The 23,887-nt window shown below is 54.7% G+C and overlaps 1 protein-coding gene across 2 annotated transcripts; it reads left to right on the top strand.

Annotated features, from left to right (window-relative positions):
* Positions 1-1,203: 1,203 nt before the first annotated feature.
* TBX21 (T-box transcription factor 21) lies at positions 1,204-16,884 on the top strand. 2 transcript variants are annotated; one of them, XM_083877579.1, is made up of 6 exons: positions 1,204-2,074; positions 14,056-14,210; positions 14,286-14,407; positions 14,806-14,967; positions 16,029-16,090; positions 16,177-16,884. In XM_083877579.1, the coding sequence occupies exons 1-6, from the start codon at positions 1,653-1,655 to the stop codon at positions 16,826-16,828; spliced, it is 1,575 nt and encodes a 524-aa protein (XP_083733705.1). In that variant the 5' UTR covers positions 1,204-1,652; the 3' UTR covers positions 16,829-16,884. The 2 variants fall into 2 exon arrangements, with proteins under 2 accessions (XP_083733705.1, XP_083733704.1); XM_083877578.1 differs by having other exon boundaries at positions 14,056-14,407.
* Positions 16,885-23,887: the final 7,003 nt, after the last annotated feature.

Raw genomic sequence — 23,887 nt, 5'->3', positions numbered from 1 at the left:
CCTTGTCCCCATCCTTATCCCTGTCCCCATTCCTGTCCCTTGTCCTTGTCCCCATCCCCAGTCCTGTCCCTTGTCCCCATCTCTATTCCCATCCCAGTTCACATCCTCAGCCCCATTCCTGTTCCTATTCCTGTCCTTCGTCCCCATCCCTGTCCCCACTCCCGTCCCGTGTCCCCGTCCCCATCCCTGTCCCCACCCCTGTCCTGTTCTCATCCCTGTCCCCACTCCCCTCCTGTGTCCCCATCCCTGTCCCTATTCCCATCGCGTGCCCCCATCCCCATCCCTGTCCCCACTCCCGTCCCATGTCCCCATCCCTGTCCCCATCCCTGTCCCCACTCCCGTCCCATGTCCCCATGTCTGTCCCCACTCTTGTCCCCTGTCCCCATCGCTGTCCCCATCCCCTCCCGTGTCCCTGGCCGCTCCCGCTGTCCCCACGGTGGGATCCCCGCGGCTCCGGGGTGTTTCAGGTGTGCTGGTTCGGTCCCGACCCCCGGATCCCCCTTCCCCTCCCTCCCCAGCCCGCAGGAGCCCAGCGGCCACCGGGAGTGACAGCGCGACAAGCGACAGTGCCCCCCGTCCCTTCCGTGCGCTGCGGGAGCGGCGGGGGTGTCACCGGGCCCAGCCCGCGCCCTCCCCGCGCCTCTGCCCCACCGGGAATGGAAAATATCGACTGAGCCCAGCTGGGCACCTGCCAAGGGAAGCCGCGGAGCCAAATGCCACCGGTGCTGGCTCCAGGGGACAGCGGGACTTCCCCGGGGACAGCGGGGTCAAGGACAGGCCCGGGAAAGGCCCGGCCTCGGGGGGTGGGCACGGGGGGTGGCACGGCTTGGATCAGCTTCCCGGGGCTCTGAGACCACCCCAAATCCAGCACGAGGGGAGTGGGGACATCCCTCAGCTTTGTCACCCTTCCGGGGACACCCCTCAGCCTTGTCACCCTTCCAGGGACACCAGAGTAGGGGAGAACCCAAATTATCCCTTCCCTGTGTCCCCTCAGAGTCCCAAAACACGGGGCACAGCGTGTCCCCTCCTTGTCACTCTGTCCCCACACTGTCCCTGTCCCATCACCGAGGGGTGGCACAGACCACCCCAAATCCAGCACGAGAGGAGTGGGGACACCCCTCAGGAGTAGAGTAGGACCCCAATAATCCCTTCCCTGTGTCCCCCAAGAGTCCCAAAACACGGGGCACAGCGTGTCCCCTCCTTGTCACTCTGTCCCCACCCCCCGTGCCCCACGTCCCCTGGCGGTGTCCCCGGTGCTGTCCCCGGCGTGTCGCGGTCCCCACCCCCGCGGGGGCGGCCCCAGAGCGGGCGGAGCCCCCGGAGCGGAGCCGCATCTTTGGATAAGAAGCGCGGAGAGGCCGGGGATGAGCAGGTGGAGCGTGTGAGCGGCACCGGCACCGGCACTGCGCCCCCTTCTCCCCCTTCGGCACTTTTTTTGGGCTTTTCCGGCTGTTTTCGGGTATTTTTTTTACTCCGTTGGGATTTTTTTTTTTTTTTTTTTTTTTTAATCCAGTACTCCTCCTCGGCCATCCCTTCCTCTCGGGGACCCTCCCGGTGCCCCCGGGATGGAGGGGACGGTGAGCACCGGCCCGGGCGGGCAGCGCTGACCCCCATGAGCGGCTGAGCGGGGGCCGGTGCCCCCCGCCCGTCCCATGGGCGCGCTGGAGCCGGGCCCCGCAGCCCCCCGGCCCGCCGCCCCCATGCTCAGCACCGCCCCCAGCTTCCCCAAAGACCCCCCGCTCCCCCGGGACGCCGCCGCCGCTTTTTTCGGTGATGGGGGAGCGCCGGAGCCGGGAGCCCCCAGCCTCCCTTACGGCGCTCCCGGTAATTTCGGCGGCAGCTTTTTGGGGCCGTGCCCGCCTTACCGGGCCCCGCCGCCCCCCGCCGCACCGGGGGAAGGTTTTGGGGCAGCCGAGGGAGGTTTTGGCGGAGGGGGGAGCCCGTTGTGCCCCCCGCTCTGTGCTTTGCCCGGGTACAGGGCGGCCGGGAAGGTGCAGGTGATGCTCAACAATTACCCGCTCTGGGCAAAGTTCCACAAGCATCAGACAGAGATGATCATCACCAAACAGGGCAGGTGAGCCCGGGGGGACCGGGGGGACCGGGGGAGGGACTGGAGAGCCCGGAGAACCGGGGGAAACCGGGGCTGAGGGATTGGAGGGGACTGGGGGATGCTGGAGGGGACTGGGATGGACTGGAGCGCACTGGAGTGTTCGAGGACAGGGAAATGTCGCAGGACTCGCCAGGGGACAATGTGGGGACACCGATGGCAACCTGAGACCACCGTGGGACAGGGAGACAGATTCCGGCAGCGCCCCCGGCACCGGGGATGGCGGGGGTGGGGACACCGGCAGTGGCAGGATGGGGACACCGGCAGTGACAGGCTGGGACAAGCTCAGGGGGGTCCTGCCTCTCCCCAAAGGGTTTGAAGGTGTTTGTGAAGGTGCAAGAGGGGATTTCCCCCTCTCCATCCTCTCTTGGGTTTCCAGAAAATCCTGGGAGGGGGAGAAAAATCACCCCATGGTGTTGTTTTCTTGGGGAGAAAAGGGTCTGGGGGTGTCCCCAGCCGTGTCCCGGAGGGGACACAGAGGGGTCCCGGGTGACAGGAAGGTGACAGAGCTGCAGCTTTGAGCCGGTCCCAACCCACGGCGGCGGATCCGGCGCTGCAACAAGTGCTGGGGACAGGAGGGGACGGAGGGTGACATGATGGGGACACGATGGTGACACCGCTCCTTGTCCCCTCTGTGGGGTGGAAACCCCCCCGGGCTGAGCTCTCCTGCCCCACGCCTCACCAGGGAAATGGGGAGAGTTTTGGGCTCGTCCTGGTCCCCAAAAATCTCCTTGGTGATGCCACAACCCGGCTGGGGGGACTCGCTGTCCCCCCTCGCCCTTTGGCCTGCAGGTTCTCGGGGCTGGGTGAGAAATTGGGGGATTTTTTTGGGGGGTCTGTCGAACCCCATTTTTTGGAGGGTTTTGGTGCTGTGGAGTCGCCACGACTTGAATCAAAAGTGAACCTCAAAATTCTAAACCCACCTTGGGGTGATGAGGATGAGGAGAATCAAACATTGGGCCGCACTTTTGGGAGGTCTCAACCCCCTAAAACAAAAAAAACCAACACTTTGTGGGGATCATGCTGGGAAGGGGGTCAAGGCAAAGCTCAAAAATCATTCCCAAAAACCCCTAATGGGGAAAAACATCTCTACAACCCCTTAGCAACTTCTAGAGCCCCTCCTGCCTCACTTCCCCCCTTCCCAACCCCATCCCCTCGCCCAGGGAGGGTTTTGGTGCCGTGGAGTCGCCACGACTTGAAGCAAAAGTGAACCTCAAAAATTCTAAACTTACATTGGGGTGATGAGGAGAATCAAACCTTGGGCTGCACTTTGGGGAGGGTCCTCAACCCCCTAAAAAAACCCCCAAAAACAACAACACTTTGAGGGTCACGCTGGCAATGGGGTCAAGGCAAAGCTCAAAAATCATTCCCAAAAAACCTCTAAGAGGGGGAAAAACATCTCTACATCCCCTGCTGTGCCTCAACAGCTTCCAGAGCCCCTCCTGCCTCTCAAAAATCATTCCCAAAAACCCCTAAGAGAGGGAAAAACCATCTCTACATCCCCTCAGCAGCTTCCAGAGCCCCTCCTGCCTCTCTCCCCCCCTTTCCCAGCCCCATCCCCTCGCCCAGGGGGTCTCTCGGTGCCCCCTCGGCCGAGTGACACAGATGGTGTCACTTCGATGCTCTGCCCGACCTGCTTTAATGTGTCGGGAGTCTAAACACGTTAAGGCCGCTTGGTTTGGCACGGCCGAGCCCCTGGGGTGGGATGTGTCCCCAAATGTCACCCCGGGGGAGGTGGCAGAGCATCCCCAGAGCGGTGTTTGCATCCCAAATGGTTTGTTTCGTACCCCAAATCATTCTTTTTGCACCCCAATTGTTGTTTTTGCACCCCAAATGGTTGATTTTGTACCCCAAATCTTTATTTTTGCACCCTAATTGTTGTTTTTGCACCCTAAATCTTTATTTTTGCACCCTAAATCATTATTTTTGCACCCTAATCATTGATTTTGCACCCCAATTTATTATTTTTGCACCCTTAATCTTTGGGTTTTTTTTGCATCCCAAATCCTTGTTTGCACCCCAAATCGTTCTTTTTGCACCCAAATAATTCTTTTTTGCACCCCAAATCATTATTTTTTGCACCCAAATAATTCTTTTTTGCACCCCAAATCATTATTTTTTTGCATCCCAATTGTTGTTTTTGGACGCCAAATGGTTGGTTTTGCACCCCAAATAGCTATTTTTCACCCCAATTGTTGTTTTTTCATCCAAATTGTTGTTTTTTGCACCCCAAATCTTTGTGTTTGCACCCCAAATCGTTCTTTTTGCACCCAAATCATTCTTTTTGCACCCTGAATCTTTGTTTTTGCACGCCAAATCGTTGTTTTTGTACCCCAAATAATTATTTTTGCACCCCAATTGTTGTTTTTGGACCCCAAATAGTTGTTTTTGCTCCCCAAATCTGTTTTTGCACCCCAAATTATTCTTTTTACACCCCAAATCGTTCTTTTTGCACCCAAATCTTTGGTTTTGCTCCCCAAATCATTCTTTTTACACCCCAAAATGTTCTTTTTGCACCCCAATTATTGTCTTTGCACCCCAAATCCTTGTTTGCACCCCAAATCATTGCTTTTGCACCCAAATCGTTGGTTTTGCACCCCAAATCTTAGTTTTTGCACCTCAAATCATTATTTTTGCACCTCAAATCATTATTTTTGCACCCCAAATCATTATTTTTGCACCTCAAATCCTTTTCTGCCCCCCAAATCTTTGTGTTTGCGCCCCAAATGGTTGTTTTTGCACCCCAAGTCCTTATTTGAACCCCAAATCATTATTTTTGAACCCCATATCGAGGGTTTTTTTGCACCCCCCAAGGCGTTTTTTGTCACCCGCCGCCTTCCAGGTCTCGGGTTTGTTGTTGCCTTCCAGGCTTTGCAGGAATGTGCTGAAATTCTGATTTATTTTTAATTTTTCCCCCTTTTTTCTCTTCTCTTTCCCAGCTGGGGAAGCGCCCTCCTCTCTGAGGGGCTGGAAATTGGGGTGACCCCACAAACCCCATCCCCTGTGCCCCTCTGAATTCATCTCCCAGCCTGAAAAAGGCGATTTTTGGGGTTTTTAAAGGGTTTTAAAAGGTTTTAAAAGGTTTTTTCCCCCAATTTCATCCTCCTCCACGGAGGGGCTGCGGGCTGAGGGGGGTTTTTGCTCGAACCTTGTGGAGAAGAGTCAAGTCGGAGCCACAAAACATCCGTTTCCCCCGAGCCTGAGCTGGGTGTGCAGAGCTGGGTGTGCAGGGCCGGCTGCAGGCACAGGAAAAAACAAACAAACAAACAAAACAAAGGGCTCCAGGGGGATCTCAACCCCAAAAATGGGACCTGAGGGGGATCTGAACCCCAAAAATGGGACCTGAGGGGGATCTGAACCCCAAAAATGGGACCTGAACGCCAAAAATTGGAACCGAGGGGGACCTGAACTGCAAAAAACAGGACCTGAGGGGGATCTGAACTCCAAAAATGGGACCCGAACCCCAAAAATGGGAACCGAGGGGGACCTGAACCCTAAAAAGGGGGTCTGAGAGGGACCTGAACCCCAAAAAAGGGGGACCTGAACGCCAAAAATGGGATCCAAGGGGGATCTGAACCCCAAAAATGGGACTTGAGAGGGACCTGAACCCCAAAAAGGAGGATCTGAACCCCAAAAGTGGGACCTGAACCTCAAAAATGGGACCCGAGGGAGACCTGGACCACAAAAAGAGGAACCGAGGGGGACCTGAACCCTAAAAAGGGGGTCTGAGAGGGACCTGAACCCCAAAAAGAGGGACCTGAACCCCAAAAATGGGACCCGAGAGGGACCTGAACCCCAAAAAGGGCACGGTGGCACTGGGATTTACCCCGCCGCTTTAATTCTCTTTTTATCTTTATCTTTTTTTCTTTATCTTTGTCTTCTTTTTATTCTTCTTTTTACTGTTTCTGTCTTCTCGGTTTTAGTCTTTATCTTCTTTCACTTCTGATTCTTCTTCATTTTTCCTTTTTTTTTTCCCTTTATTTTTCTTTTTTCTCGTCTTTTTTTTCTTCATATTTTCCCCCCTTCTTTTTCTTTTTTCCAACTTCTTTTTTCTTCATCTTTTTCTTTTTTCCCCTTCTTTTTCTTTTCTCTCTTCTATCTTTATCTTTTTCTCTTTTTTCTCTTATTTTTCTTTTTTCTTCATATTTTTCTTTTTTCCACAGTTCTTTTTTTTTTCTTCTCTTCTTCTTTCTTCATCTATTTCCCCCTTATTTTTCTTTTCCTCCTTCTTTTTTTTTTTTTTTTTTCTTTTTTTTTTTTTTTTTTTTTTTTTTTTTTAATTCTTTCCCCTTCTTTTTTTCTTAATATTTTTCTCTTTTTCCTCCCACTCCTTTTTCTTATTTTCTCTTCTTTTTTTTTCCCTTTTCCTGCTGTCCGGTGCCACCTCACCCTGTCCTGAGCCATCTCACCCCAAATACCCCGGTCCAGACCCTTTTCTGCCGGTGTCCCAAGTGTGTCCCTGTCTCCCTCGGTGTCCCCTCCAGTGTCATCTCTCAGTGTCCCCCTCGTTGTCCCCCCGGTGTCCCCCCCCCGGTGTCTCAAGCGTGTCTCGGTCCCTCCCGCTGTCCCCCCAGTGTCCCACTCGTGTCCCACGCCTGTCCCTGTCTCCCCTGGTGTTCCCCTCGTTGTCCCCCCAGTTGTCCCCACTGTGTTCCCCCAGTGTCCCCCCAGTGTCCCCCCGATGTCCCCCTCGGTGTTCCCCGCCTGTTTCTGTCCCTCCCCGGTGACCCCCCAGTGTCCCTCCCGGTGTCCCCCCGGTGTCCCCCCGGTGTCCCACGCCTGTCCCACGCCTGTCCCTGTCCCCACACTGATGTCCCCCCCGGTGTCCCCGCGGCTCCCGGTGCCAGCCCCGGGCAGGATTTCTGGGAAAGCCCCTCGGGCAGCCCCGGGCCCGAGGAATTCCTGCCGGGGGCTCCTGCCGAGATTTTGGGGTGCTCAGGGGCTGGGCCTGCGTTTTGGGGTGATGCAGGTCCCGTCTTTTCATTTTGGGGTGACACAGGGGCTGGCTCTGAGATTTTGGGGTGACACACCTGTCTTTTCATTTTGGGGGTGTTTAGGGGCTGTCTTTGCATTTTGGGGTGACACAGGGGCTGGTCCTATTTTTTGGGGGTGATACAGGTCCCATATTTGCATTTTGGGGTGCTCAGATCTGGCTCTGCGTTTTGGGGTGCTCAGGGGCTGGACCTGCAATTTTGGGGTGACACGGGTCTTTGCATTTTGAGGTGCTCAGGATTTGGCTTTGCCTTTTGAGGTGACACGGGGTCTGTCTTTGCATTTTGGGGTGACACAGGGGCTGTGTTTGCATTTTGGGGTGACACAGGTCCCATCTTTACCTTTTGGGGTGACACAGGGGCTGGCCCTGTGTTTTGGGGTGACACAAAGGGCCCCGCCCACAGGACACCCCCTGTGTTTTGGGGTGACACGAGGGGTTGGCTTTACCTTTTGGGGTGACACAAAGTGTCCCCTTGTCACGTCCCCATCATCTGGGGACACACGAGGGCCGTCCTGGCACTTTGGGGGTGACAGCGCTGCTCCTGTGGGGTGCAAGGGCTCCCTCTGTGTTTGGGGACACCGGGGTGGCTTTGGGGACACCTGGCAAACACCACGGGTGGCTTTGATTTGGGGGACACCAGAGCTGTCCTTTTGGGGACACTCAGGGTGGCTGTCCTGGGGTGACAGTGCCTTTTGGGGACACTCAGGGGTGGCAGCACCATTTGGGGACACTCAGGGGTGGCTGTCCCAGAGGTGACATTGTTTCTTGGGGACACTCAGGGGTGGCTGTCCCACAGTGACAGGGCCTGGCTGGCAGCTCAGCGGGGTTGAGGCAGCCATGTTGTCACTTGTCACCGTGTCCTGCTGTGCTGTGACATTGAGCTGTGGCCTGTCACCTGCACCAGGCAGTGCAGATGTGTCACACAGCTGTGCCGTGTCATCGGGGCTTGTCCTGTTGTGTCACCGTGCTGTGACACCGTGGTGTGTGTTGGCATGTCACTGTGCCATGAATTGGTATGTCACCATGGCTTGTCACCATGCATGTCCATTGCTGTGTCACCATGCCGTGTCACTGTGCTGTGTCCAGCAGCCACTCCATGTCACCGTGGTATGAATTGTTGTGTCACCAGGCCTTGTCACCCTGCTGTGTCCAGCAGCCATGTCATGTCACTGTGCCATTGCTCTGTCACCATGGCTTGTCACTGTGCCATGTCACCGTGGCACGAATTGGTGTGTCACCATGGCATGAATTGGTGTGTCACCATTGCATGTCCAGCAACCATTCTATGTCACCATGCCATGCTTTGATGTGTCACCATGGCTTGTCACTGTGCCGTGTCCAGCAGTCAATCCATGTCACCGTGCCATGTGCTGGTGTGTCACCAGGCCATGTCACCATGCCATGTCCAACAGTCATTTCATGTCACTGTGCCGTGCACTGGTGTGTCACCAGGCCTTGTCACCCTACTGTGTCTAGCAGCCACTCCATGTCACCGTGGCATGAATTGCTCTGTCACCATGGCTTGTCACTGTGCTGTGTCGCTGTGTCACTGTGCCATGTTTTGGTGTGTCACCGTGGCTTGTCACCATGCCATCCATTGCTGTGCCACTGTGCCATGTCACCGTGCCATGTCCAGCAGCCATTCCATGTCACCGTGCCATGAATTGTTCTGTCACCGTTCCATGTCACCACGCCATGCATGGCAGTGCCACCATGCCATTGTCACCCTGCCATGTCCAGCAGCCATTCCATGTCACTGTAGTGTGCACTGGTGTGTCACCATGCCATGTCACCTTGCCATGTCACCCTGTCATGTCCAGCAGCTGTTCCATGTCACCGTGCCATGCATGGCAGTGCCACCACGCCATTGTCACTGTGCCATGTCCAGCAGCCATTCTATGTCACCGTGCCACCACTCCATGTCACCATTGCTGTGCCACCATGCCCTGTCACCGTGCCATGCATGGCCATGTCACCACTCCATGTCACTGTGCCAGGCATGGCCATGTCACCACCCCATGTCACCATTGCTGTGCCACCATGCCCTGTCACCGTGCCATGCATAGCCATGTCACCACTCCATGTCACTGTGCCATGCATGGCAGTGCCACCACCCCATGTCACCATTGCTGTGCCACCATGCCCTGTCACCGTGCCATGCATGGCCATGTCACCACTCCATGTCACCGTGCCATGCATGGCAGTGCCACCACCCCATGTCACCGTGCCATGCATGGCCATGTCACCACTCCATGTCACCGTGCCATGCATGGCAGTGCCACCACCCCATGTCACCGTGCCATGCATGGCCATGTCACCATGTCCTGTCACTGTGCCATGCATGGCAGTGCCACCACCCCATGTCACCCAGCCCTAGAGCTGTCCCCCAGCCGGGAGAGGATGTTGGGACACGTCCCATGACACCGCGGTGGCTCCTGCGGTCCCCTTGTCCCCTCACTGTCACCGGGGGAGGAGGAGGAGGAGGAGGAGGAGGCTCAGGAAGCCGCAGCCCCCCGTGTCTACTTTGGGGTTTTTTGATCCCCCAGACCCCCTTTCCCCCCTCCCCGTGTCCCCAGTGCCACCATCTGTCCCCACCCCCCGCCCCGCCGGGTTCACACGGGGACAAACCCCAAACAAAACCCTCAAAGGGTGAAACCAGCGGTGCCCACCCGCCTCGTCTTTATATTTTATTTTGGGGTGGGGGCACCTCCCAAACCGCAGCGAGTGCTGCCCCAGCCGGGGCTCTCGAGCACCGGGGGGGATTTAAAAATAAAGACGAGGCGGTTTCGGGTCTTGCCCCCGCCCTGCCGTGCCCAGCGGTGCCGTGCGGTTTTTTTGCTGCTGCAGCAGCAGCGTGTGAGAGTTCCGAGCCGCCGAGCCGGGCTGGCAGCGCCTGGGAGCGCAGGGCGAAAAAAAAAAAAAAAAAAGGCAAAAAAACCCCCCCAACCAAACCACCCTAAAAAAAAAAAAAGAAAAAAAAAAAAAAAAAAAAAAAAAAAAAAAAAGAAAAAAAAAAAAAAAAAGAGAGAGAGAGAGAAAAGAGAAATAAAAGAGAAAAAAAGAGGAAAAAAGAGGAAAAAAAGTGGAAAAAAAGCAAAATAAAAAGAGGGAAAAAGCAAAAAAGATAAAGAAAGAAAAAAGGAAAAGAAAAAAAAGGAAAAAAAGAGAGAAAAAAGGGAGAGAAAAAAGAGAAAAAAAGAGATAAAAGATAAAAAGCAAAAAAAAATGGAGGGAAAAGGCAAAAAAAAATAAAGAGAGAGAAAAAGAAATAAAAAGAAAAACAAAAGGAAAAAAAAAAGAGAAAAAAGAGGAAAAAAGAGAAAAAAAGAGGGAAAAAAAGAAATAAAAAGAAAAAAAGGGAAAAAGTCAAAAGAAAATAAAGAAGGAAAAAAAGAAGTAAAAAGATAAAAAAAGGCAAAAAAAAAGAGAAAAAAAGGAGAAAAAAAAGAGGGGGGGAAACAAATAAAAAAGCAAAAAAAAAAAAAAAAAAGAGGGAAAAAGGCAAAAAAAAATAGCGAAAAAAGAAATTTTAAAAAGGCAAAAAAACGGGCAAAAAAGAAGGAAAACAAACAAAAAATCCCACCAAACACAAAACAAAACAAAACCCACCAAAATATCTATAAAAAGGCACCAAGAAAAGCTGTTTTGTCGCTGTGCGCTCCCTGCAGCAGCAGCTCGGGCTGAGCCGGGCCCGGCTCGGGGCTCCGGCTGGTTTTTAATGTGGTCGCGATTTGTTCTCCGCGGCGAATTTGGGGACAAAAAAAGAGAAAAACGGGCTCTGAGAGAACTCGGGGGATGCTCCGAGCGGCTGCTGCCGGCTCCGCTTCTCGCTCTGTTCAGTTCTCTTTTTATCTTTATCTTTTTATTTGTCTTCTTTTTTTATTCTTCTTTTTTTTTTTTTTTTTTTCTGTTTTTGTCTTCTTGGTTTTAGTCTTCTTGATCTTCTCCTTCTTCCACTTCTCCTCCTGATTCTTCTTCATTATTTTCTTCTTTTTTTCCCTTTCTTTTCCTTTTTTATCTTCTCCTTCTTTCACTTCTCCTAAATCTTCTTCATTTTTTCTCCATTTTTTCTTCTTTTTCCCTTTCTTTTCATTTTTTCTTTATCTCCTCCTTCTTCCACTTCTCCATCTGATTCTTCTTCAATTTTTTTTCTTCTTTTTATACCTCCTTTTAATTTTTTCTTCTTTTTTCTTCTTTTTTTTTATCTCTTCCTTCCCCCCTTCTTTCTTTTCCTCTCCCTTCCCCCCTTCTTTTTCTTCATCTTCATTTCCTTTTCTTCTCTTCTTTTTTTTTTTTTTCTTTTCATCTCATTTTTTTTCTCTTTCTCTTTCTATTATTCCTTTTTTAAAAAAAAGAAAAAAAAAATTTTTCTCTTTCTTTTTCAATTCCCCACTGTCTCGCAAGGGCAATTCTGAGTCAGCGCCGCCACCTCGCTGAGTTTTCTGAGTTTTTTGAGGTTTTTTTTCCGCTGTTCTTCTCACGGTCCCCCCGAGCTCCGTTTCCTGCGGGGCCCCGGGGCCGATTCCCCCCCCGGTTCCCTCCCGGTTCCCGCAGCTCCGGGACCCCCCAGACCCCCCTTTTCCCCTAAAAATCCTCCATCTCTTCTCCCCTCAAGAATTCGGGGTGAATATTCCGTTTCTGGGGATCCCTGTGTGGGTTTGGGGGTCTCTGGTGACAGGGACATTAACGGGGACACGCTGGTGGCCGCGGGAACTCAAAAATTTCCCAAAATTTCCCAAAAATTCCCCAAATTTCCCAACATTTCCCAAAATTTCTCAAAATTCCAGGGCTGGAGAAGAGGCTGAAGCTCCAGGACCTCCTGGACTCCCTTTTCCCCCTAAAAAACCCCTCAGCTCCTCTTCCTTCAGTAATTTGGGGTGAATATTCCGTTTCTGGGGATCCCCGTGTGGGTTTGGGGGTCTCTGGTGACAGGGACATTAACGGGGACACGCTGGTGGCCGCGGGAACTCCAAAATTTCCCAAAAATTCCCCAAATTCCAGGGCTGGAGAAGAGGCTGAAGCTCCAGGACCTCCTGGACTCCCTTTTCCCCCTAAAAAACCCCTTCAGCTCCTCTTCCTTCAGTACTTTGGGGTGAATATTCCGTTTCTGGGGATCCCCGTGTGGGTTTGGGGGTCTCTGGTGACAGGGACATTAACGGGGACACGTTGGTGGCCACGGGAACTCCAAAATTTCCCAAAATTTCCCAAAATTTCCCAAAATTTCCCAAAAATTCCCAAAATTCCAGGGCTGGAGAAGGGGCTGAAGCTCTGGGACATCCCAGACACCCTTTTCCCCTAAAAAAACCCCTCAGCTCCTCTCCCTTCCGTAATTCGGGATGAATATCCCGTTTATCGGGATCCCCGTGTGGGTTTGGGGGTCTCTGGTGACAGGGACATTAACGGGGTGACACCACAGGGTGAGGACCGTGCCCAGCTCCGCTCAGGGAAACTCCAAAATTGCCCAAAATTCCGCGGCTGGAGACCCCGCTGGGAACCTGGACTGGATACTGGGGGATACTGGGGGATACTGGGAGCCACTGGGAGCTACTGGGAGCCATTGGGGGCTATTGGGGGCTACTGGGGAGACCGGGGGAGACTGGGGGCTACTGGGGGATACTGGGGGCAACTGGGGGGTACTGGGGGACATTGGGGGATACTGGGGGGACTGGGGGCTGTTGAGGAGACTGGGGCTACTGGGGGCAACTGGGAGCTACTGGGGGCTACTGGGAGCCATTGGGGGCTACTGGGGGCTACTGGAGGCTGTTGAGGAGGCTGGAGCTACTGGGAGATACTGGGGGCTACTGGGGGCTACTGGGAGCCACTGGGGGATACTGGGAGCTAGTGGGACGTACTGGGGGCTACTGGGGGCTACTGGGGGCTGTTGAGGAGACTGGGGCAACTGGGGGCAACTGAGGGATACTGGGAGCCACTGGGAGCTACTGGGGGTTACTGGGGGTTATTGAGGGATATTGGGGGTTACTGGGGGATACTGGGAGCTACTGGGAGTTACTGAGGGGATACTGGGGGATACTGGGGACAACTGGGGGTTACTGGGGGCTACTGGGGAGAGTGGGGCGACTGTGAGCTATAGGGAGGAACTGAGAGCCACTGAGGGCTACTGGGGGCTACTGGGAGCCACTGGGGGATACTGGGGGATACTGGGGGCTACTGGTGAGACTGGGACAAGCGGTCAGCGATGAGGGACAGAGCAGGGACATGTCCCCGCCCGGCGCTGCCATTCGAGGGGACACTCGGAGGGGACACCCCGGGGTGGGGGTGTGTGTGGGGGGGGTGTGGCAGCTGCCACCCTGCTGTCCCCTCCCCCCCCATCCCACCGTGTCCCCTCCCTGCCCCCGGCCCGAAATAACTGCCGGTGTCGGTTTCCCCGGCCGGAAGGTGCCCGGGGAGAGGGAGGAAGGTCCGGGACGGGTCCCCCCCACCTGCCGGGGTCACTCAGCTCCCCGGGGCTCCGGGCGGGGGGCGGGGCATGGTCCTGCCTCAGTTTCCCCATCATCATTCCCTGGGAAAAACTAGTTCTACTCTCTTAGAGAAATTTTTATGTTTAATTAAAAAAAAATTAAAATAGACAATTAGGAGACAGGTGGAGTGGGCACAACCCTGCCTCAGTTTCCCCATCATCATCTCCCTGCAAAAAATGAGTTCTACCCTCTTAGGGGAATTTATAAATTTAATTTAAAAAAAATAGACAATTAGGACACAGATGGGGTGAGCCCAGCCCTGCCTCAGTTTCCCCATCATCATCCCCCTGTGAAAAACCAATTCTACTCTCTTAGATAAATTTATAAATGTAATTTTTTTAAAAAATAGAGAATTAGGAGACAGGTGAGGTGAGCACCTCGCTGCCTCAGTTTCCCCCCTCCCCTCCTGCCGTGGCTGGGTCCCGCTGGCGGCGCGGGGGGCGGTGACAGTGTCTGTGCCTCTGTCCCCTCTCCAGGCGCATGTTCCCCTTCCTCAGCTTCAACCTGTCGGGGCTGAACCCGGCCGCTCACTACAGCGTGTGTGTGGACGTGGTGCTGGTGGACCAACACCACTGGCGCTACCAGGGCGGGAAATGGGTGCAGTGCGGCAAGGCCGAGGGCACCATGCCAGGTATGAACCCTTCATCCCCATCCTGGGTGTTGTCCCGGGGTTGGGGTGACACCCTGAGCGCTGTCCCCACCGCAGGGAACCGCCTGTACCTGCACCCCGACTCTCCCAACACCGGCGCGCACTGGATGAGGCAGGAGGTTTCTTTCGGGAAATTAAAGCTCACCAATAATAAAGGAGCTTCCAACAACGTGGGGCAGGTGAGGAGAAAGGTCTGACCGGGGTGGTGGGTCCACTGTGAGTCCTCTTTGACCCCAACCGGGGTGGTGGGTCCACCATGAGTCCTCTTTGACCCCAACCGGGGTGGAGGGTCCACCATGAGTCCTCTTTGACCCCAACCGGGGTGGAGGGTCCACCATGAGTCCTCTTTGACCCCAACCGGGGTGGAGGGTCCCTGTGAGGCCTCTTTGACCCCAACCGGCCTGGTGGGTCCACCATGAGTCCTCTTTGACCCCAACCGGGGTGGAGGGTCCCTGTGAGTCCCCTCTGGCCCCAACCGGGGTGGTGGGTCCCTGTGAGTCCTCTTTGACCCCGGCTGGAGTGGTGGGTCCACTGTGAGTCCCCTCTGACCCCTCGTTGTCGCTTTTTTTTTGCCCAGATGATCGTCCTGCAGTCTCTGCACAAATACCAGCCGCGGCTGCACGTCACGGAGGTGAAGGAGGGCGAGGTGGGCGAGGACGGCCACCCCTCCCCTCACACCCACACCTTCGCCTTCCCCGAGACTCAGTTCATCGCTGTCACCGCCTACCAGAACGCCGATGTGAGTGTAAATGCAATTTCCCCCTCAAAAAAATCCCCCGATGGGACAAAAAAACCCTCCAGAGTCATCCTAGAAAGCCCCAGAGTCATCACAGTGACCCCGAGCCCACCCCGTTAATCCCCCCAGCACTGTGAGGTGTTTTCAGGCTCAGGAAAACCCCGCTGGGCTCCCCCCGGCCAGCCCTGTGTGCTGGCACTGCTCACTGTCTGCAGGGTCCCTGTGGCCACAGGGGTGTTCCTGAGGTGTCCCAGGGTCTGCCCTGAGTCCCTTCAGGGTCCCTGAGGCCTCCTGGTGTCCCAAATCCCCTCAGAGTTCCAGAACCATCCCCTGGATCCTCTCCAGAACCACTCCCTGGGTCCCTCCAGCGTCCCTGAGGCCTCCTGGTGCCGCTCATGTCCCCTCAGACTTCCAGAACCAGCCCCTGGATCCCTTCAGCATTCCACTGTCCCACCCCAGACCATTCCACACATCTCCTTGGCATCCCAGATCTCCCCCTGAGTCCCTTCAGCATCCCTGAGGCCTCCCAGTGCCACTCATATCCCCTCAGATTTCCAGGACCTCCCCCTGCATCCCGTCATCCTCCCCCTGAAATCCTCACTATCCCCCCCAGGACCGTCCCACACATTCCTGGAGCATTCCAAGGATCTCCCTCTTCATCCCTTCAGGATCCCAGAGGCCTCCCAGTGTCCTGTATCCCCTCAGGCTTCCAGAGCCACCCCCTGGATCCTTTCAGTGTTCCAATATCCCTCCCAGAACTGATTTATCTCCCCTCAGATTTCTAGAATCACCCCCTGGATCCTTTCAGCATCCCAGAGGCCTCCTGTTGTCCCAAATCCCCTCAGATTTCCAGATTCTCCCCTGGATCCCGTCATCCTCCCCCTGGATTCCCCACTATCCCCCCCAGGACCACCCCACACATCCCAGAACTCCTCCTGAACCCTTCAGCCCCCCCTGCACGGACAAAGGGTGGGATTGTGGTGGGATTCTGGCCAAAGGGACAGCGAGGGGACATCCCTGAGGAGTGACAAACTCCCATCACCCATCCCCATGTCCCCCCACAGATCACCCAGCTGAAAATCGACCACAACCCCTTCGCCAAAGGATTCCGGGACAACTTCGACTCGTGAGTGCCGCCCCTCCCTCCTGTCCCCTTCCTGTGACAGCAAACCCCCCAAAAAACCCCCAAAACCCCTCATATCTCATCCCCAGGATGTACCCAACCTCGGAGAGCGACCGCCTGACCCCATCCCCACCGGAGGCTCCGGGCTGCCAGCAGCTCCTGCCGGCCCCTCGTTTCCAGCCTTTCCTCCCCGAGCAATTCCCGCTGCCCCCGGGGCGTTTTTTCGGGGGGGATCGAGGCTCTGCCCTGCCCTTACCCCCCAAAGAACCCCCTCCTCACTGGTATTTCCCCCCACAGCAACCCCCGGCTCCGGGCGGGCTGGAATTCGGAGCTTACGAGGGGAGTTACGGGGGGGGAAAATTCACTTATGGGGTCAAAGCGTTCCCGTTACCCGCCCCACACCCGGCCCTGCCCTATTACCCCGAGGGCCCGGCGGGGTTTGGGGTCCCGGGGGGCTGGAGCTCGGGGCAGTTCGGTTCCAAAGGGGGAACCGCGGCCCTGGGCTGGTACCGGGAGCCCCGAGAGGAGAAAGGGAAGGAGGTGGAAGGTTGGGCGGCGCCAGAACCCGCCGGTGTTTTGGGCTCGGGGGATTCCTCGGACTCGGGGCTGTACGAGTGTAAGAGGAGGAGGGTGTCCCCCTATCCCTCGAGCACCGAGAGCTCCCCCCCGGCCCGCAACGGCGACATCTACGACAAGGAGCCGCTCACCGACGGCGGCTACTACGGCTACTACGGGAACTGAGGGACACAGAGCCCAGTTTGGGGTAAATGGGGCCTTGTGCCCGGGGTGGGGAGTGAGGGGTCCCCTGAGCACCCCAAATTTGTGTGTAAATGGGGAGCGAGGGGTCAGAGCCACCCCTGGGTTCCCCAAATTTGGGTGTAAATAGGTCATTTGTGCCCGGGGTGGGGAGTGAGGGGTCAGAAACATCCCCCAGTTCCCCAAATTTGGGTCCTGTGTGCCCGGGGTGGGGAGTGTGAGGGGTCAGAGCCACCCCCGAGCGCCCCAAATTTGGGTCCTGTGTGGCAGGGGTCCCCTGGGTGCCCCAAGTTTGGGTGTAAATGGGGAGCAAGTGGTCAGAGCCACCCCTGGATTCCCCAAATTTCGGTATAAACGGGTCCTGCGTTCCCCCCCGCCGCCCCCGACCCCGGTATTTAACCCCCAAAATCCTGGGACGACTTGAGCAGAGTTTGGGGGCGGGGGGGGGGAGGACTCAATGTGACAATCAGCCCCCGGTGGGGCCGAGGGGGCGAGCGGGGAGGGGACAGGGAGGGAGGGGAAAAAGGTGGTGAGGGATTTTCTTTTGTGCCGTCGCTGGTTTTTAAGGGATGGAGGATTTAACGCTGAAATATTTATTGAGCCCCCCGATTTGGGGGGGAGGGCAGCAACATATCAGAAATAAATTGTGGGGACACGGCTCTGGTCAGTTGTGTGTGTGTGGGGAGGGAAACTGAGGCACAGGGGTGAGTGGGGAGGGAAACTTAGGCACAGGGGTGAGTGGGGAGGGAAACTGAGGCACAGGGGTGGGTGGGGAGGGATTTGTGCATCCTCATCTTGATTTAGGAGCCCCCCAGGGGTGGGAATTGTGAGGAAGGGGGAAGAAATAATCCCTCTGCACACCCCAACTCTTCATAGCCTTTATTAGAGGGGCCCCTGTGCACAATTTTGGGGAGGGGGAACAATGGGGTCATCCCGCCCGCGGGCACCCTGAGACCCCCTAAACCCCCCCTTAGGGTCCCCAAAATGCCTCAAACCACCCCCAAGGCTCTGCCCTGAGGCTGGGGAGAGGGTGAGGAGGGGGAGGCATTTCCAGTGCCCCCCTCCCCTTTTCCCTCTCCCCTTTTTAAATCACAGTTTTATGGAAACACCGGCAAAAATGGCTTAAAAAAAAAGGGGGGTGGGCTGAGATTCTGCACCCCCAGTGCTGGGGGGACCAGCCCCGCTGCTGGGAGGAGCTGGGGGGGGCTCAGCACCCCCCTGGGGTTTTTTTTTGGGGGGGCTACCAGAGCACAGCGCTGTCCAGATGGGCAAAGCCGGGTCCAGGCGCAGTTTCCTTACTCGGCTGTTGTGGTTTGAAAGCAAAACGAGTGAGAGGCTCCAAGTCAGAGATATGATTTAATAAGAAGAAAGGTAAAAAGGTAAAAAGGTAAAATACAATAAACGCAATAACACAAAGGATCACTGACAGAGTCAGAACACACCCTGAGCAGGGTGGGGGGAGCAGTCCAGGTGAGGGGCTCTTCCTGAAGCAGTGATCCCACAGAAAGGTCTGGGAGCTCTGCTCCTCTGGGAATCCAGTGGCTCAGGGCTGCCTGTCCTGTCCCAAATCCCAGATTCTCTCCAGGTGGGAACGCTTGGCTCCTCCCCCTGGGCATTGGGAGCATCTCCCAATGGGATGAGGAGTCGTGCAGTGGCTCCTTGATGGCCCATTAAACAGAGAGAGCTCCTGGAGGGAGTTCCCTGTGAGTCCTGGGCAAGGCATTGATGGGCCATGAGCAGAAGAGCCCAAAGGAGGGGCCTGGGAAAACACTGCCCCACCTGGTTCCAACAGCTCATGGGGATGGGGATGGAATAAATACTGTGTGCACATCCTACACCACAACCCAGGACATCGGCCCTTACTGGCTCTCCAGACGCAGAGTCCCGGGGCAGGCCCACGGTGCAGCCCCTCGTGCCATTTCCCCGCCAGGCGCTCCACGGCGGCGCCGCCGCGGCTCAGCACAGCGCCCTGCACCTCGTTGGCCCCCGCGCCCCAGTACCGGGCCTGGCACACCGGGGAGGGGACCGGGGGCGTCAGCGGGGACAGAGGGGACAGGGTGGGCGGGGAGTTGGGGGTGGAGGGTGGGGGCAATGGGAAAGGGGTGTGGCTGTGGGGAGAGGGTGGGGCTATGATAGGGTGGGGCTATGATAGGGTGGGGCTAATGGGAAATGGGTGGGGCTATGGGGAAAGGGGTGTGGCTATGGGAGAGGGTGGGGCTATGAGAGAATGGGGTCATTGGGAAAGGGGTGGGGCTATGGAGAGAGGGTGGTGCTATTGGGACCAGGTGGGGCCATGATAGGGTGGGGTCATTGGGAAAGGGGTGGGGCTGTTGGGAAAGGGGTGGGGCTATAGGGAAAAGGGTGTGGCTATGGGGAGAGGGCGGGGCGGTGGGAAAGGGTGGAGCTATGATAAGGTGGGGTCACTGGGGAGGGGTGGGGCCAATGGGAAAGGGGTGGGGCTCCTGGGGAAAGAGGTGGGGCTATGGGGAGAGGGTGGGACTATGATAGGGTGGGGTCATTGGGAAAACATAGGGCTATTGGGAAAAGGGTGGGGCTATGGGGAGGGGGCGGGGCTATGGGAAAGGGTGGGGTTATGATAGAATGGGGTCAATGGGAAAGGGTGGGGCTATTGGGAAAGGGGTGGGGCTATGGGAAGAGGGCGGGGCTGTGGGAAAGGGCGGGGTCATTGGAAAAACATCGTGCTCACTGAAAAGGGGTGGGGCTATGGTAGGGTGGGGTCACTGGTAAAGAGTGGAGCCAATGGGAAAGGGGTGGGGCTATTGGGAGAGGGCGGGGCTGCAGGAAAGGGTGGGGCTATGATAGGGTGGGGTCATTGGGAAGGGAGGGGACAAGAGGGGGCTTTGGGATGGAGGGATCTGTGGGGTTTGGGATTGGGCACCTGTGGGGTTTGGAATGGGGGGACCTGTGGGATGTAGGGCAGATGAAACCACAGGATTTGGGGTGGAGTGACCCATGGGATTTGGGCTGGATGGAGGGGTCTGGGGGATTTGGGCTCTGTAGGATTTGGGCCAGAGGGACCTGTGGGATTTGGCAGGAGGAATCTGTGGGATTTCCCAGGAGGTTTGTGGGATTTCTCAGGAGCTCTGTGGGGTTTCCCAGGAGGTTCTGTGGGATTTCCCAGGAGCTCTGTGGGATTTCCCAGGAGCTCTGTGGGGTTTCCCAGGAGCTCTGTGGGGTTTCCCAGGAGGTTCTGTGGGATTTCCCAGGAGCTCTGTGGGGTTTCCCAGGAGGTTCTGTGGGATTTCCCAGGAGCTCTGTGGGATTTCCCAGGAGCTCTGTGGGGTTTCCCAGGAGCTCTGTGGGGTTTCTCAGGAGGTTTTGTGGGGTTTCTCAGGAGCTCTGTGGGATTTCCCAGAAGCTCTATGGGGTTTCTCAGGAGGTTTGTGGGGTTTCCCAGGAGCTCTGTGGGGTTTCTCAGGAGGTTCAGGGCAGCCCCACTCCCAGCTGAGGTCACTGCAGCGTTTCTTCATTTCCAAAGCCAGACCCGAGTTTTACAAAGGTTGAACCGAGAACAAGACCCAAAGACTGGGATTGTTCCCAGAGTTTGGGATCATTCCCAGAGATTGGAATCATTCCAGAGTTTGGGATCGTTCCTGGGACATTAAATGGGATCTGAACACACGGAGTTGTCTGGGATTTACCAAGGAAACCCAACACCAAAACGCCTTCGACTCTGAACCCAAACCCAAACCTAAACCCAAACCCAGACCTGAGCCCAGACTGAACCCAAACCCAAACCCAAACCTGAACCCAAACCCAGGCCCAAACCCAAACCCAGACCTGAACCCAAACCCAGACCTGAACCCAGACTGAACCCAAACCCAAACCCAAATCACGCCCCTGCCCAGCCCGGCCCTATTTACAAGGAGGAAATGGGGTCAGGGTGAGACAAATGGAGCCCCTGAGGCAGCCCCAGCCTGGGGTGGGGACAGGGACACCAGTGACACCAAGGGGACAGGGACAGAGGTGGCTCCCTGGGGAGAGGGACAGAGGTGACACCGTGGGCACAGGGAGAGAGGTGACAGTGGGTACAGAGGTGACACTGTATGGACGGGGACAGAGGCGGCTCCCTGGGGACAGAGGTGACACTGGGGGGACAGAGGGGACACAGGGGACAGAGGTGACACAGGGGACAGGGGTGACACAGGAGACAGAGGGGACACTGTGGGGACAGAGGTGACACTGTGACACTGTGGGGACAGAGGTGACACAGAGGACAGAGATGACTCAGGGGACAGGGGACAGAGGTGACACAGGGGACAGAGGTGGCACAGGGGACAGGGACAGAGGTGACACTGTGGGGACAGGGACAGAGGTGGCACAGGGACAGAGGTGACACCATGGGGACGGAGGTGACACCGGGGACAGAGGTGACACTGGGGACAGAGGACAGAGGTGACACAGGGGACAGAGGTGACACCGTGGGGACAGAGGTGACACAAGGACAGAGGTGACACAGGGGACAGAGGTGACACTGGGGGGACAGAGGTGACACCATGGGGACAGAGGTGACACAAGGGACAGAGGTGACACGGGGACAGAGGTGACACGGGACAGGTGACACTGGGGACAGAGGTGACACAGGGCACCCTTGGGGGCTGTGCTGTAGCCGAGGGGCCGAGTCTGTGCTGGGGGTGCAGAACATCCCAAAAAACCAATTCCAAATTTGGGAACACAAAACCAGCCCCGGGTGGGCCCTGCCCTGAGGGGCCGGGGGGGTCGGTGGGTGGGTCATTTCTGTCCCATTCCCGTCCCATTCCCATCCCATTCCCATCCCATTCCCGTCCCATTCCCATCCCATTCCCATCCCATTCCCGTCCCATTCCCATCCCATTCCCATCCCATTCCTGTCCCATTCCCATCCCATTCCCATCCCATTCCCATCCCATTCCCGTCCCATTCCCATCCCATTCCCATCCCATTCCTGCCCCATTCCCATCCCATTCCCATCCCATTCCCATCCCATTCCTGTCCCATTCCCATCCCATTCCTGTCCCATTCCCATGAGAGGACTTGTTTCATTCCATGCAGGAATTATTTAATTCCCTGCAGGAGTTGTTGAGTTCCACAGAGGAATTGAATTCCCTGTAGGAATTGTTTCATTCCATGCAGGAATTTTTGAATTCCACAAAGCAATTGTTTCATTCCATGTAGGAATTTTTAAATTCCATGCAGGAATTCTTGAATTCCCTGTAGGAATTATTTAATTCCACGCAGGACTTGTTTCATTCCATGCAGGAATTTTTAAATTCTGCAAAGCAATTTGTTAATTCCATGTAGGAATCATTTTAATTCCATACAGGAATTAAATTCTACAGAGGAATTGTTGAATTTCCCTGCAGGAATTATTTAATTCCACACAGGATTTATTTAATTCCAGAGGAATTGTTGAATTTCCCTGCAGGAATTATTTAATTCCAGGCAGGATTTATTTAATTCCAGAGGAATTGCTGAATTTCCCTGCAGGAATTATTTAATCCCACACAGGAATTTGGTCCCTTTCCCTCGACTTTTCCCATTTTCCCATAAAATCCCATTTTTTTTATTATTTTTTACATTTCCTTTTATTACAAAACTCACCGTGAGGGCAGGAAAGGGGAAGGTGGGAAGGGTGAAACACCTTCTCCCCCCCAAAAAAAACCCAAAAACCCCCAAAACCTCAGGAAGGTGGGGATCAGCTCCATCCCAAACATTTGGGGGCTTCCCAAATTTCCCTGGAGCTGCCAGGACCTCAAGGAGAAAAAAAAAATAATTCCAGGGTGGAGGAATTTGTGCCAAATACCCCCCAAAAAAACCCCAAAATTTACTGTGCAGAAAGGCAGAGTCTGGGTGAGGTTTTTCCTGCAGGAGAAGGAAAGAAATTCCCCAAAAAATATTCCTGGGATGAGATCCTGGAGCTGGGAATAAACACCCAAAAAATTTAAAAAAAAAAAAAAAAAAAAGGGAAAAATAAAATAAAATAAAATAAAATAAAATAAAATAAAATAAAATAAAATAAAACCCAGCAGAGCTTGAGGGGTGGATTTGGGGTTTTTGGGGGGTTTTTTTGGGGTTTTTTTGGGGTTTTTTTTTTGTTTCTGTGCTTGACCTTCACCTGTGCAGCTCCAGGAGGGGAAGGAGGAGAAGGAAAAATCTTGGGAAAAACCAGAAATTTGGGAATGTGGATTTAGGGACATGCAGCTTCCACGAGTCAAACCCAAACCTCAACTCCCTCCCCCCCAAAAAAATACCCAAAACAATAAAAAAAAAAAAAAAAAAAAAAAAAAAAAAAAAAAAAAAAAAAAAAAAAAAAAAAAAAAAAAAACCAAACAAAACCAGATTTAAAAATATCCACCGCCATTTCTGGGTCTTTTTTGTGTTTTTAAATTAGAAAATAAGTCCGTAGAATTCTTCTCTGTCTCCCTATGTACACTCAGGTATTTATAGAGGGCCAGGGGAATCCCTGGAGGGGTTTTAGGAACCCCTGGAGGGTTTTTAGGAATCCCTGGAGGGTTTTTAGGAACCCCTGGAGGGTTTTTAGGAGTCCCAGGAGGATTTTTAGGAATTCCTGGAGGGTTTTGAGCAGTTCCCGAGGATCTGTAGGAATCCCTGGAGCATCTGTAGGATCCCAGGAGGATCTTTAGGAATCCCAAAAGGATTTTCTGGAGTCCCAGGAGGGTTTGTAGAAATCCCTGGAGGGTCTGTAGGATCCCAGGAGGATTTTTAGGAATTCCACGAGGATTTTTAGGAATCCCTGGAAGGTCTGTAAGATCCCAGGAGGATTTTTAGGAATTCCACGAGGACTTTTAGGAATCCTTGGAGGATCTTTAGGAATCCCACGACAATTTTTAGGAGTTCCTGGAGGGTCTGCAGGATCCCAGGAGGATTTTTTTAGGAATCCCACGAGGATTTTTAGGAATCCCTGGAAGGTCTGTAAGATCCCAGGAGGATTTTTAGGAATCCCTGGAGAATTTTTAGGAATCCTTGGAGGATCTTTAGGAATCCCATAAAGATTTTTTTGAGTCCCTGGAAGGTCTGTAGGAG

The sequence above is a fragment of the Zosterops lateralis genome, assembly GCF_965231275.1.
Source record: "Zosterops lateralis genome assembly, chromosome: 24".
Taxonomy (NCBI): domain Eukaryota; kingdom Metazoa; phylum Chordata; class Aves; order Passeriformes; family Zosteropidae; genus Zosterops; species Zosterops lateralis.
This window is presented reverse-complemented; position numbering and strand designations above follow the sequence as displayed.